Here is a 14,546-nt window from a genome sequence, read left to right as displayed (position 1 = left end):
GGCAGATACTCATGTCAAAGTTAATAAAAGAGTTATTATTATTATATATAATTCTGAAACTTCATTCGACGGATCGACGCAACTGTTTTCCCGGAAGGAATCAAGATGAAGGTTAGCGATGTATGGTAAGGTTTCCGCGTTTTCTTACGCGACCTCCAAAAAAATCTCCCATTTGCGTAATTCAAGATGGCGGCCGCGAATCTTCAAATGTGTTCAGTTTCGACGAATGTGAAGGATTTTTTTTTTCAAATAGGATTCGGATCCCCGGAGTGATTCGTGTGAGTGAGACTCATGAAAAACTGCACAATTCGAAGGGAAATATCTCGGTGTTGTAGACTACGGAGCCAGTTGCTTTGTGAAAGGCGGCTATGAAGATCATTGAGTGGTACAATCATGTGTAGCTTGTTGCTTTCTATTCATTCAAATTTTGGACTATTTATTTAATAATATGAAAAGCAGAAGCAACATTTCTAAATAATTACTCCACCTGATGATGTAACTTGATCGTAGCTATAGATGTAAAAAAGCCGATTTAAAACGTTTAAAACCAAAAGTGGCTGTTTAAAACCCCAAATAAATCTTTTTAAACGGTTTAAAACTCGCCTAATAAAATATAAGAACAGTGTTTTTACACATCATTATCGACAATACTTGGTCTTGTGTTAGTTACCTATGCAGTTTATACCTATGTAGGTAAGTATATTACATATAAAGTACTATAATTATAAAGAAACAATATTTCATACAATAGATTAAAATATGTACCTAAATCATAAAGAAATTGTATGATCATCATGTTGTCGAGTGGACTGTGTAATATTAGCCAGTTTTTTTATTACTTTCAAGAAAAAGTCGGGTACCTAATAATCTAATTTTATAACAGCTCATTACATTTTAGTTATTTAGTAATGTTTGGCATATTTGGTACGAGTACCTTTATATTGAATCCAAATTTGTACATTTTTTTACAATACTGGCAACACTGACATGTCCGCACGCAACACGCTATGTATGTGTGTGTGTGGTGTGGAGAAGGCGAGCTGGCAACATTGCATCTTGACGTCTCTCCGCGTAAGAAGTGCAAGTGTGCGAGTTTGGTTTTAAACCGAATGAAACTGATTGATAAATCTTTTCAAAATAACCAATATAGTTAACTAGGTAATAGTTTTTCAACTTAGCTAGGTAATGTCTACGCTTGGAATAGATAATGTGTTTATATTTAAGAAAAACATAGTCGTCAACACTAAACGTTTAAAATCGAAAAAAATGGGTTTTTTCGGTTTTAAACGGTTTTTTTCGTTTTAAACCGATTGGTTTAATTCGTTTTAAACCGGCCTTACATCTATAATCGTAGCAATGACATCTGACCATTTTCGTCATTAAGAACTAACAACACCGGACGCGACAATTTTTTTTCGACTTTTCACATTTCGATCCCTGCACCTGAAAATGTAGGTGGGGAGTGAAAACATCGTATGACAAAACTGCTTAATTTAGACCAGTGGTTACAAGAAAAATACGTCAGTTATGTATTTCCATAAGAAAAAAAACTGCTTTTTAAAACAATAATATTTGACCATTCTTATATTTAACAATTGGAAACATCGGCCGCAGAATCGGTTTTTCACTTTTTCATGTTTCGTTGTCAAAAGTATAAGATGGGCGTTAAAACAACATTTGATAAGATTATTTGGTTTAATGCGGGGACTATAAAGAATTAGACACATGGGTATTGCCATACGAAAAAAATGCTTTTGTATCGAAAATTTCGAACTGACGGTAAGCGGTAATAAATTATATCTGATAAATTTTAAAAAATATGTTGTCATAAAAAAATCAAGTTTCATTCAGAAATATTTCATTAATTAAAAAAAGAACGAGTATCTTTAAAAAAAAATCATACAGGGTCAGGTGTCCCTATCGTAGAGTTCACATTAATCTATTTTTATCTCTATGTTGAGGAGCAACGGCTGTAGCTTTGTAAAGGATGTGTCCAATTATCTGCTGATTATAGTACTGAAAAAAAGTATTGCCATTTTATTCCTTTTTGTTAATAATAATATTTTGAAGATTTTACGGTGATTTTAATTTTGTCTGTTAAATTTAGGTTTATGTTTGTTTGACATATATATGAAGCGTTCGATGTTTTAAGGTACAATAAATCTCTAGTGGTTTCAGGTATTCTGATGGCAACAATTAAAGTCTGAATTTAAGTGCCATTTTAATTTCAATAAACAAAAATAGCGGGTATGAACACGGCGCTCTAGAGCAACATCTAATAGCGCTGAAGTCCGTCAGAGCACACTCTAGCTCAGCGGCCAAGTGGCTTGGGACCGCTACGTTGGCCCCACGCGTCCGCGCAGCTTTCTCGCATGCCGTAGCCGCGTGCTTTTTGCTGAGGGCATTACTGATTGCCACATCACCCCCCTAGAAGAAGAAAAGTTCTGCAGAAAAATATTCAAGGAATTTTACTCTTCTGCCAGACCTGGTGGTGGTAATGGTAGGTTGTTCTAAAAGAGGACTTGCTACTTTGGCCTTTTCTGTCGATGTATTCTCGGCTTGCAGTAGAAATGCAGGTTTGACCCTGTTTATACTGACAATTATTGGCCCTCTTGGCATACCTAGCGTGAAAGACTATTATTGGGTATGGTGCGGGTATTTAGTACGCGGTAGTTGCGTGCGTTTAACTGAGCGCAATGTTGCTTGCCACATTTCTTGGTGGTCATATAAAAATAAAACTTTGCATACACACGTTACTATGTTCCGTATATTTCAGGCTGTTATGTACGTTTAATGTTTTACATATGTAACGTTTTAAGCACTTGTAGGTACCGATGGTTTCCACATTTTCGAGTAAAAGAAAGAAATTTTTATTAAAAATAATATTGGGCATTGTTAATTGTCAAACAAATGACATAGTTATTAATTAAGCCTGTAATAATAATCTACAACGTAATTCGAAATTTAAATGTAGTCATCGACATAACTATACTATATGCTATATGTGTTTATATATATATAGCAACACCTCCAAATAGCAAGGATACTTTGCATAGAGCAGGTAAACAAAATACTACAAAATTGATTTAAATTTATAAATATTACTAAACATATTTTAAAAATCGATGATTTTTAAAAAAAATTATTAGAAATCGATAATTCAAAATCAAATATGTTAACATCTATCGACTATTTTCTTAAATCACATACTAAACTATTTTCTTTATGGTGCTTGATATAATACCGATACACGCAGATCAACAATATCGATATTTCGTTATTTTTGCGCACAGAAGCGTGATTATTAGAGAAATGTCAAAATGTGCTCAAGTCTGAAAAACGTAACGGACATTGGGTACCTACTTGATTATATATTGATTCTTTTTATTAAAAAATATATATTTAAGTGTGTAGACGTTGCGGTGGTTTGGAGTTGTAACTGGAAAGTAACTCTTAAGTTACAATAAATATAATGGTCACCACGGAAACCCTTGACAGTTGTCAAAAGCGTGCATGAGTTTGTTTTGTTGCAACCACCGTGGGAGGCGAGCCGGCGATGGCGCTGCTGAAGTTTGCGCGGGGTATCAAAACATATCGACATGATGGACAGAGCATACTATGACAATCATATATATATACATAATATTAATTAAAAATAGTAAACATGAAATTATATTTTTCGTTTTTCTGCGCAATAGTATAAATAGACTCCATCTCCGGAGAGAAATATAGTTACATGAGGTTAAGATACCTAAAAAAAAACTATTAAGAGCAAATCAAAACAATAATAACTTTTTCTTAATAGTGTGATTAATAATGTTGTACTTACTTATATATTTGATTTATACGGTTGTTTGAGTTGAATTGCTATGACGTCATAATATATAGTGAGATCATATTTAGACGCGCTGTTAACACTTGCCTGCAGAACTTAGGTCCTTTTTCGGTATATAATTTGAAGTGGCTCCAAAGTATGCCTACTAAGATCTAAACGTTGAATGTTAGGTATTGTTAATATTTCTTGGATAAAATATAAGATGAAATATGTTTGACAATGAGATTTCTGGCACTGTTTCGTATGTCGCTTGATTATTTTTCGTCTCAATCGACACTGGCAAGTGTGTAGGCTTTTGGCAGGTGAGTAGGCGCACGCGTACTGCGCATCATTGCGCGTACAGAGTAACCTTATATGTATACTAAATTTATACAGTATATATATAATATAGTTACTATATCCCACCCAGGCTTTAGGTTATCGTGTGAACGACGACGTAGTTAAGATCGCTGGATGCAGACAACACAAGACGATTTTTACGGAGGCTTATGCCTTACACTGAGCGTCTATCGGCTGATATGATGATGATCTCGATTTAAATATAACGATGTCTAATATTTCCTCCGCTATTTGCAAGGCTTTAAAATCTTCACAACTGAAAATAACTACAATTTTGGAAACTTATACGAGTAGTAGCATATGCAGTCTTAATAAAATTTAATTTTAACACTGATTCAAACGGTTTTTGTGTGTTATTTCTAGTCATAAGTTCTATGACTAGAAATAACATACAAAAACCGAAACTCGGAATACATGTTCACAGTCTGACTTACTGATAAATTATCCCACTGTACCTATATCATTATTTCAACCGTACGACCCGTGAGTCCACAGCTGGACATGCCTCCTTCCCTTAAATTTCTAATAGCCTATCAAACATCATCTATTTTATGTTTTGTTTGTCTAAATCTCTTTTTTTACAAGTACCCATAATTTTGTTTATTATGATCAGACGTAACAACTTTGGCGACTATATGAATGTGCCTGCGGATCAATCTGTCTTGCGACTACACTATATTGCATATGAGTATTTTAAGTATGGTATATAAAAGGAACTTTTAATCAAACAATATTTTTTGAATTAATGGTGATAAAACTTTATTTCAAAAGTTGCTGTAAAAGACATATTCAAAAAGTGTCGCTAATTTCAAATTCCAGCGGGTTACGTATTTTGATTAATATTATACTACTTTTTTTTTGTTTAGAAACGATTTAAACTCAGAATCATGAGAATGGTAACATTACAAACCTTTAAAATATCACATCACTAGCGTCAAAGTTGTTTTGTTTATGTGTCATATGCCACTACACAAATCCGCTCATTTTGCATAACATTTTCATGTGAAAATGTGCGATTTAAACGATAATCCAATTAAACTAAGTGTGAAATGGAATGGAAAAGAATTCGATATACCCGAGCTGTCGCCTTCAGATTCGGTTGCTATGCTCAAGATTGCCATAGAAAATGCCACGGGTGTTCGACCGGAGAGACAAAAACTTCTCAATGTTAAATTTCAGGGTAAATGTTATTATAACTCGCAAAAAATATGTTAATATTAATTAATAGTCCTCGTGTAAAATTTGTGAGAGAGTCAATATAGACACTAACATAAAAAAAATTAGGCCATGGCGCCTATTAAATAATTTTCGTGTTTTTAAATTATTAAATGAATGCTTATTGTCCATATTGCATAATATTAAGAAATTTTTGGATTTGTTTATATCATTTTTATCAAAAATGTTTGTGATGTCGATTGAGTCCAAATTCTGCCTGATAGCAAATTCTTGTATGGGTATGCAGGTCACTTCTTACGAGAACAAGAAATCTAGAAGCTCAAGGATATTCTTATATAGTTATATATTTAAGAAACTAGTTGTACCGAAGCTCCCATAATCTCAAGCTAATTACTAAATAATTTGTTAAGGTTATTGCTTCACCAGAAGCAGTTTATAAAAGATTCTATGTCTCTTGACTAAGTGAATATTATTTTTTATAAATGGACATTAATTTATAAATATGATACTTTCAGTATATACAGGGGGATTGGATATGGGTGTCACATCTATAGCTCATTTACTGCCAATAAATGTATGGTACACTCTTGCTAACAAGGTACCGAAAGGTTTTTTCAAAATTGTAATTACCATGTGTTTCAATTAATTATTACCTACTATCAGTACTACAGAGATTAGAAAAAAATATATAAAATAGGTTAAATTGGAGAGTTAAAACTTTAAAAGTTTTGCTGACAATTGAGCTATACATCAACCATTTTAACTACTTATTACCAAACACCCCATATCTATACAAAAATATTTTTGTTATAAGAGAAGTGACATATTTGAATAAATATATAAATAAACAGTAATTTTATATATTTTGTGAAATTGTTTTAACATGATGAAAAATAATTGTTTTTCTTAGGTAAAGTAGCAACCGATAACTGCACATTGTCAGACTTGAATCTGAAGCCAAATTTGAAGATTATGATGATGGGTTCATTAGAACAGGCTATTGAAGGTGCTAGAACTAAGCCTGATGTGGGAGACGAAGTTATCAATGACTTAGATATTGAAGAAGAAGAAGTAGATGTGGAAAACCATGAGGTAGGTCAGAATATCTAAATTCCTTTTTTCAACATGCTTAAATTTAAATACCTCATATTATATGGTTTTGAATGATGTGTGAAATTGATTCATCAATACTGAATATAAGGTAGTGTGTTTCATGCAAACCAGTAAAATTATATGATCAGAATTATAGTCAATGATCAAATATTTAGATCCATATTTTTAGTTTTATCATTCATGGATCATTATAGAAACACTTGGAAATTAAAAAATCTAGAGATGCAAATGGGCTAGTTAGACAATAAATTACTGGTTTGTACTCGGGTAGAAAATTGGACATAATTTCTTTAGAATATTATCTGTTATTAACTCATTGAAACCTCTACACTTTTTCAACAAGAAAATAAAAATGACTCTCAATATTTCTTTACTAGAGTATTGAATAGTCTTAAACACTGGTTTACCACTGGCTCCAATATATAAAAAGTTCTAATAGTAAGTGTGATAATTTCTTTCACAATTTTAAATCATTACCATAATGTAAACCTTTGCATATTTCAGATTTATTTAGCCAAAATTAATAAACGGGTGCGTGATTACAAGATTAACATATTTAATGAACCTAGACCTGGCAAGAAGTTGCTAGTATTGGACATAGACTATACTTTGTTTGACCATAGATCTGTAGCTGAGACAGGTATGTATGAAAACTATTCATTTAAGCAAGATTAAAAAATTTATTGTATGTTTTAGTTTAGATCTTCTAGCATTAAACAAATATGTTTATCTGACTTTCAAACTTCTGTACACTATTCTTTAACTTAATTGGTGTCAAGAATGTAATTCTGGGCTCTTCCGCCCGATTTACTATTCTTAACTCTGGCTGTTCCTATCCACACAGATAATGTATGTGTTAACATGTGAGGAATAATTGTGCACTATATTTAATATTACACTTTGATTAAAAATTGCAATTTAACTAATAATAATGCATTCACAAATAATCACTACATTTATAACATTCTCTGTAGCACATCAGAAGAGCAATTCCCTACTAGCCCTCTAGGACTACCTTCGCCTGCACTGAATGTGGCCTGATCACTGCCATTTTTACTTATGGTTTCCCGAGGCTATGTCAGTTTGTTTCCTTCATCCATGGGTCTCCATGTTCCTATTTCAATCTCGTGCAAAAATCCCGAACATAGCCTTCATCATGGCTGCAAGCTTGTCAATTAGTTCCTGAGCAATAGAGCACATTTTAGCTATTATATTAATTATTTAACATATACTCTTATTATGCTTTGTTTCTTTCAGGCTATGAGCTAATGCGGCCCTTCCTACACGAATTTCTCACGTCGGCTTATGAAGATTACGATATTGTGATATGGTCAGCCACTGGTATGAAATGGATAGAAGAGAAAATGAGATTGCTTGGTGTTTCCACCCACCAGGACTATAAGATAATGTTTTATTTGGATTACTTGGCTATGATAACAGTACATACGGCCAAATATGGAACTATAGATGTAAGTTAATTTTTTTTTTTTTTTTACTTCACAACTTGTGTAATGGCGGACTTAATACCTTTAGGCATTCTCTATCAGTCAACCCAAGGTTAGGCAGAGATAATTTGTAGGCAGGTGTCCAAATATTTTATAAAAGTAAATTACTTATATGACATGCTATTTATGTGAATACTACACTTATTATATTTACATATATAATGACATATAAACACAAACTTAAAAACGTGGATAATCTATGTATTTATATTTATATATACATATATGCATGTGTGTGTGTGTGTATTTATAAATTTTTATTGTTCAATCATTTACTTAGACATTTTAACAAGAACTTCTTAAGTTTTTAGTAAAGCCCTTTTTACTGTAATACCTTTCCTTGTTGCTTTTTTATTATATTGTATAAATTCCCATTTTGAATAAGTGAAATATAACTTTAAATATATTAAGTACATAATGGTATGTACTTAATTTATTTATTATGGACTTAATAACTTTAAAGTTATTGTGTGGTGGTTAAAGTGGTGCAAAATGATAGAAAGACATCTGTATCTCTTAAAGTACAATGTGAAATGTTATCTAAATATCCTATAATTGTTATATTGTAAATTTTTAGGTGAAACCGCTTGGAGTGATCTGGGGTAAATACCCTCAATATAGCTCTAAGAACACGATAATGTTTGACGACATTCGAAGAAACTTTATCATGAACCCAAAAAGTGGACTCAAAATCAAACCGTTCAAGCAGGCGCATCTAAATAGAGACAGAGATCGGGAGCTGTTGCATTTGTCCACTTATTTGAGGGATATTGCTCAATACTGTGAAGATTTTGACCAGCTGAATCATAAAAAGTGGGAGAAATATAAGCCTGATAAGACCAAAAATCAGCATGCTGGTAGTAAGAGAAAAGCTGATGATAGTGCTCCGTCCACACCAAAAGAATGACGATAGATTTATATAGAGCCAACACTGCGCGTGCTGGCACGCCAAGTCGCCTTATCGCTTACAAGACTGCAATATTTTTACAAGGGTCATATACAGTGAGCAGCGGCTCACAATGAAATGTTGTTGAAATGTGTTTAGTCTGCAGCTAGTTCAATTTATAGTCACAAAGCGTTTATGGAATTACAACTAACTGGGTGTCTGATGGATAGTTCTAAATTTAAATTTATTTAATATTTTATTTGACAAGTGTAAACCATAACTCAAATTTCAAATAACTTCATTTAACTAGGCAGTTAAAAGCGCTTTTGAATCGTCGATTATTTTAATACCTTACGGTAGTAAGCTACTGCCGGCTCAAACCGCTGATCTGTTGAGAAGAGCCAGTCAAAACTTAACAGTTGCTCTTTTAAATAAATTTTAATATCAATCATGTAAAAGAAACAACAAACCAAGTTCCACATGTTTCAATCAACCTAAAACTCTTGAATGCTTGAAGATTTATTTAACATACTATTCATTTTAAATTTAAAACTAAAAAAAGTTAGGTATAAGATATAATTTGGAACTTAATTACATAAACGATTTGTTAACTTTTGTAGATGAAATTAAGGCGTTACAACTTTAATATTATTTCTTGTATTTATCATGTGTTTTTTTTTAATATCAAATTTTAAATTACTGTGCAAAATAATTTAATATTAAAATCGATCGTGAAGCAATCGTAAGAATATAAAATTCTTTATGAACATCTCTTAGGGAATCTCTAGCTTTTAAGTCATAAAAAGCTCTTTTTTGCAATATAAATGTAGAACTAATATCGGTGGCTACCATATAAAATACTGTAAGAGAGAACGCTATGAAAATAAGTAAAATACAAGTATATCCGTATTAATGTCCGATAATTATCTTACTTTATTAATTGCAAAGACGGCCGAGCTGAGTTTACCTGAGAGTTGAGAGATGAGAGTTCCACTGAAGGATTTTTTGAATTATTTATGTTACACTCAATAACATTTTAATTTTGATGTTGATTAAAAATTAAAAGTGAAAAATTGCATTTCATACATCATTTAGTGCTTCACTTAAGTAATCATATTTCGTTGTCTTTAATTATTTTTTTCCTAAAACGAGTGTCTGAGAATAACTTGGCAAAGACCGTATAAGAGGCCCTTTCTCCCATCTACAGTCCCATACATTACATAAATTCTGAGAACTGCACAAATTTATTGGTGTGTATAAAAATTTATTTACTTTTTTATTGCCATGTACTGATATTATTAAAAACCAGTGTTGCCAATAAGATAAACCAAACAATTCAGTTGTAACTTTACTAATATATCAAGTTTTATTATTTTAATATTTTTGGACATTTATGAATGAAGTGCATAAATGTTTTAATTATACATCAAACACCCTGTTTGTATTACAATGACAAATTAAGGTTAGATAAAAATAGATCTTTTATATACCAATGTGTAATGTTTGAGAATATGTCTTGCTTATCGATGCTACAAGGAGTTATTGTGCGATTTAAATACTTAAATAATATTTTATTAGTCGAATAAACTAAGAATAAATATTTTAGTAGTGTTCACAGTATCCTAAGCAATATATTGATGCACTTAATTTTTTTATATAATCCAAGCAATAACCATGCACTGCCACTTTATTGTGTAAAGCTTAATTTCGATTACGAATTTATTGACAAATTTCCATATAATTGAATGTGTGTTTACCTAAAGTTATTTTTCACTTAAACAATACGAAAATGACATCGATTTTTTAATGGATGTGTTGTACAAAAGAACTATATTTCTATATTCGTGATCTCTTTCTGCCCATAACCTACAGTAATTTGTTGTTTCTCTCACACAAGCCGCTATACATATCCGTCTCTCCAGCTTTTGGGAGATTTTTCTCAGTGAGCTAACACAAAACTTAAGGTAAATATTCATCCGCGAACATAACCTCTGGTCTTCTCTGAAGGGAGTAATTATTTTTCTATTTCGAATGTATAGTAAGTACCCCGATAGTTACAATTTCAGTTACCTAGTATATCGCTAGCAATATTTATCTTTCAAAGATATTTATTGAAATGGCAATATTTTTGGCCAAATTAAAGCTAATTTTATTATATATAGACAGCAATAGTTACGATTTTTTCAGTCATCAAGTTTTGTAATAAACGGACAGTGCTTTTTAATGTTATTATAACCACTTCCATTTATATTAATTATATGCAAAAAAATACACTTTATTGTTACGGAGACTATGACAATAATAAAATTAAAAAAAATCGAAAATGTTTTTATTTCATTTCCCATTTACATAGTATGTACATCTACACATTAATTTATTATGTTTTAATTAGACTTTGGATCGAAGTTCCTTGCTAGGATTGCCACTGTTAAAAATATTTACTAATTTATAAAAGGTGTTGTTAAAATGCAAGTTAAAGTGGCCATTTTGTATAAATATGTATCTAAAGAAAGAATATTTGTTTTGCTTCGTAGGAAAACTGCTCAAACCTGTCCTCCGGGGGGAGAGCAAATAAAGTTATTTGATATAATAAATTTGACATAATAAAATTCTAATATTGTTTTATTATCTTTTTTTCATAATGGATGACATCCCATTCATATTCGTTAAATATAGGTTCTGCTACACACAAAACAATCGGTTGGGGGACATTCCAAAATCGCGATGTTCTGAAGACTTGGTGACTTGGTGCCAACTTTGACGAGACGATGCCAATAAGAAAACTTACAAAGCAATTCGTAGCCAACCAAACACAAACCGTCATTGCCGTAGAGGACTGTAGAAAGATAGAAACGTTGCTGGAGTTTCTTCATTATTAGCCAGTCTCATACCAGCGGAACTTGAAAATGCCACTTGGACTGTGCAAGCCAGGTCTAAAAAAATGTTAGACAAAAACAACCCACCAAATCCGGGTTCGGGCGGGCTTGAGTCGAAACGCTAAATGCCGAGGGCCTCCAATCCAGTAATATTGCATGATGTACGGGCCCGTGCTGAGGTTCCCGAACGAAAACAATGTATGTCACACTACCAGTATTAAGCGTTACCTCCATACTGTATTAAATCGTCAATTAAGCTTTAGCATTACTTATACTACTTGAATTAAAAAATATACAAAAATTAAAGTATAACTGAGTAAAAGTGTTAATTTATTAGGACCTTGAATAAGTTCTCGCTGTTTTTTGAAAGATGGCGTTGCGGCACTCTGTGCCTGGAATTTCGTACGGTAACAAATTACCAAAGTAGTGCTATATGTAACCTCAAATTATAGTAGAATAGAATTTACCACAGTGTCAACTACATATTTATTTGCCTTTTGTGAAAATGTGTACTTTTGTGCCAAATAAAGTGTTTTTGCGGGGAATTTTATTTTACTGCTTGATTCAGAAAAAATCTGCAGCAGAAGCACACAGAATTCTCGTTGAGACATATGGTGACAATGCTTTGTCAAATACAACGTGCAGAGACTGGTTTAGGCGCTTCAAAAGTAATGATTTTGACCTTGAAGACAAAGAGCGTTCTGGAGCACCGACAAAATTTGAAGACAAAGAATTGGAGGCATTGCTTGAAGAAGATCCATGTCAAACGTTAATAGAGCTTGGGAAAACGTTACAAGTAGATGCGTCAACAGTTTCAAAACGTTTAAAAGCGTTAGGAATGATCCAAAAGCAAGGACATTGGGTGCCGTATGAGTTGAAGCCGAGAGACGTAGAGCGACGCAACAATTCACACATGAGATGTGTGAATTGTTGCTTCAACGACAAAAGAGAAAAGGTTTTCTGCACCGTATCGTCACTGGGGATGAAAAGTGGATTCACTACGACAGTCCAAAGCGAAAAAAATCGTGGGGTATGCCGGGTCACACATCAACATCGTCGCCTAAACCAAATATCTATGGTTCTAAGCTTCTTCTCTGCATTTGGTGGGATCAGCGGGGCGTAATTTATTATGAGCTGCTTAAACCTAATGAAACTATCACGGGAGCTCGCTATCGACTTTAGTTGATGCGTTTGAGTCGCGCTCTGAAAGAAAAGCGGCCACTATACGAGCACAAAGTGATTTTATTACATGATAATGCTCGGCCACATGTGGCAAAACCAGTCAAAACTTACCTGGAAACACTTCAATAAGAAGTTCTACCCCACCCGCCGTATTCACCGGACATAGCCTCCTCCGATTACCACTTGTTTCGGTCGATGGCGCACGGTTTAAGCGAGCAGCGCTTCCATTTTTTTGAAGAAGCTGAAAAATGGCTTGATTCATGGATTGCCTCGAAAGATGAGTCATTTTTCCAACGGGGGATTCAATTGCTACCAGAGAGATGGGAGAAAGTGGTCTCTAATAATGGACAATACTTTGAGTAATGTCATTGTAAGCATTGTATTTTTAATATTTTTTTTTTTTGAAAAAAAAAAATAGCGAGAACTTATTCAAGGTCCTAATATATTATTTGTCTAAATTTTAGCTGTTAATAAAACGCTGTCGTGGCTCGCAGCTGGGAAAAGAAAGATAGGCAATTCCTCTCCCAACAGTTTGCACTCGCAAACGCGTAAAAAAATTATATTGTAAACAAAACACCCTAGAGATACAAATTAGAGTTAATAAAAAAAATCAAGTCAAGTAATTTGATATCTTTGTTAAATCTGTTTTTCTGTTTACATTAACCATATACCAAAGGTTTTAGTCCGAGCTAGCGTACTGGCTACTACAAAACCCAGATTCTGACCTCAGGTACTTTGAAATTATTGTCGCAATGTGAAGTCGAGCATTGTTTATTACTTTCTGACTTAATTGATTATATACAATAACTATGCAGAAGTACAATTGGCGGTCTTCTTACATCGTAAGCCGCAGTAAACATTAGTTAAAAATACTTTAAAAGTGGTATCAACAATCCCTCAGTTGCGAGGCAAAAAAAAATAATATACGCACGATAAAATATTCACTCATCACTAAAAGAAGTAAGTTGCTCCAAGCAACATCGTCTCTATTTTAGTACGAACAAGCAAAGTTTCTCCAATGTGCTGGAAAGACTCTAACGTACATGTACGCTCTGTACAAGTCGATCTTTGTCTGTATTTTTAAAAAGGCATATAAAATCGACGAATTATCGATAACCAATTAGCAGCGTATTTTGCACAATCATCGGGGCGCCGTATTCGACCGATTGGCCCACATTTAGGAAAGCTGCCACAACAAACGGCGCGCTTCTTCCGCAACCGTGGGCACCCGTTGCGATATTATTTTTGTGAATGTATAGATAGCCATTGCATTTGCGAAAACAAACGTTCCTTATTAATCAGCCATTCGGCATGTACATAACAGAGATTTTAATTTAATCAGGATAAAGAACATGTCTTCCATTTAAAATTTTTTGAGAGAAATCGAACTGAAATCCACAATTAACGCGCTCTGTTTTTTCTTAACTGCTTTTATTTAGTAACTAAGTTCGTGATGTCTCTCAGAAACCTGAAGTGACCTGAACGATTCGATGATACCTGAGCTGGCCGTACTTCATTCATTGCTAACCTGTGATTTTCATTGAAAACATTTTAACGCATTGAAATTTAACTATACTTAATTTTTCATCATAGTGTGCACTATGTAAGTAAATGTTGATTGTTAATTGATGGTT

The 14,546-nt window shown here is 33.1% G+C and overlaps 1 protein-coding gene across 1 annotated transcript; it reads left to right on the top strand.

Annotated features, from left to right (window-relative positions):
* Positions 1–5,119: 5,119 nt before the first annotated feature.
* Positions 5,120–10,586, top strand: Ublcp1 (Ubiquitin-like domain-containing C-terminal domain phosphatase 1). The gene is made up of 5 exons (XM_068769376.1): positions 5,120–5,354; positions 6,261–6,442; positions 6,968–7,103; positions 7,721–7,932; positions 8,546–10,586. The coding sequence occupies exons 1-5, from the start codon at positions 5,183–5,185 to the stop codon at positions 8,873–8,875; spliced, it is 1,032 nt and encodes a 343-aa protein (XP_068625477.1). The 5' UTR covers positions 5,120–5,182; the 3' UTR covers positions 8,876–10,586.
* The last annotated feature ends 3,960 nt before the right edge of the window (positions 10,587–14,546 follow it).

This window comes from Battus philenor, unplaced genomic scaffold (genome assembly GCF_028537555.1).
Source record: "Battus philenor isolate CCGP_79_NKW_IND1 unplaced genomic scaffold, ilBatPhil1.0.hap1 SCAF_28, whole genome shotgun sequence".
In the NCBI taxonomy this organism is placed as follows: Eukaryota; Metazoa; Arthropoda; class Insecta; order Lepidoptera; family Papilionidae; genus Battus; species Battus philenor.
Note: the sequence above shows the minus strand (reverse complement) of the source record. Positions and strands in the feature narration are given on the sequence as shown.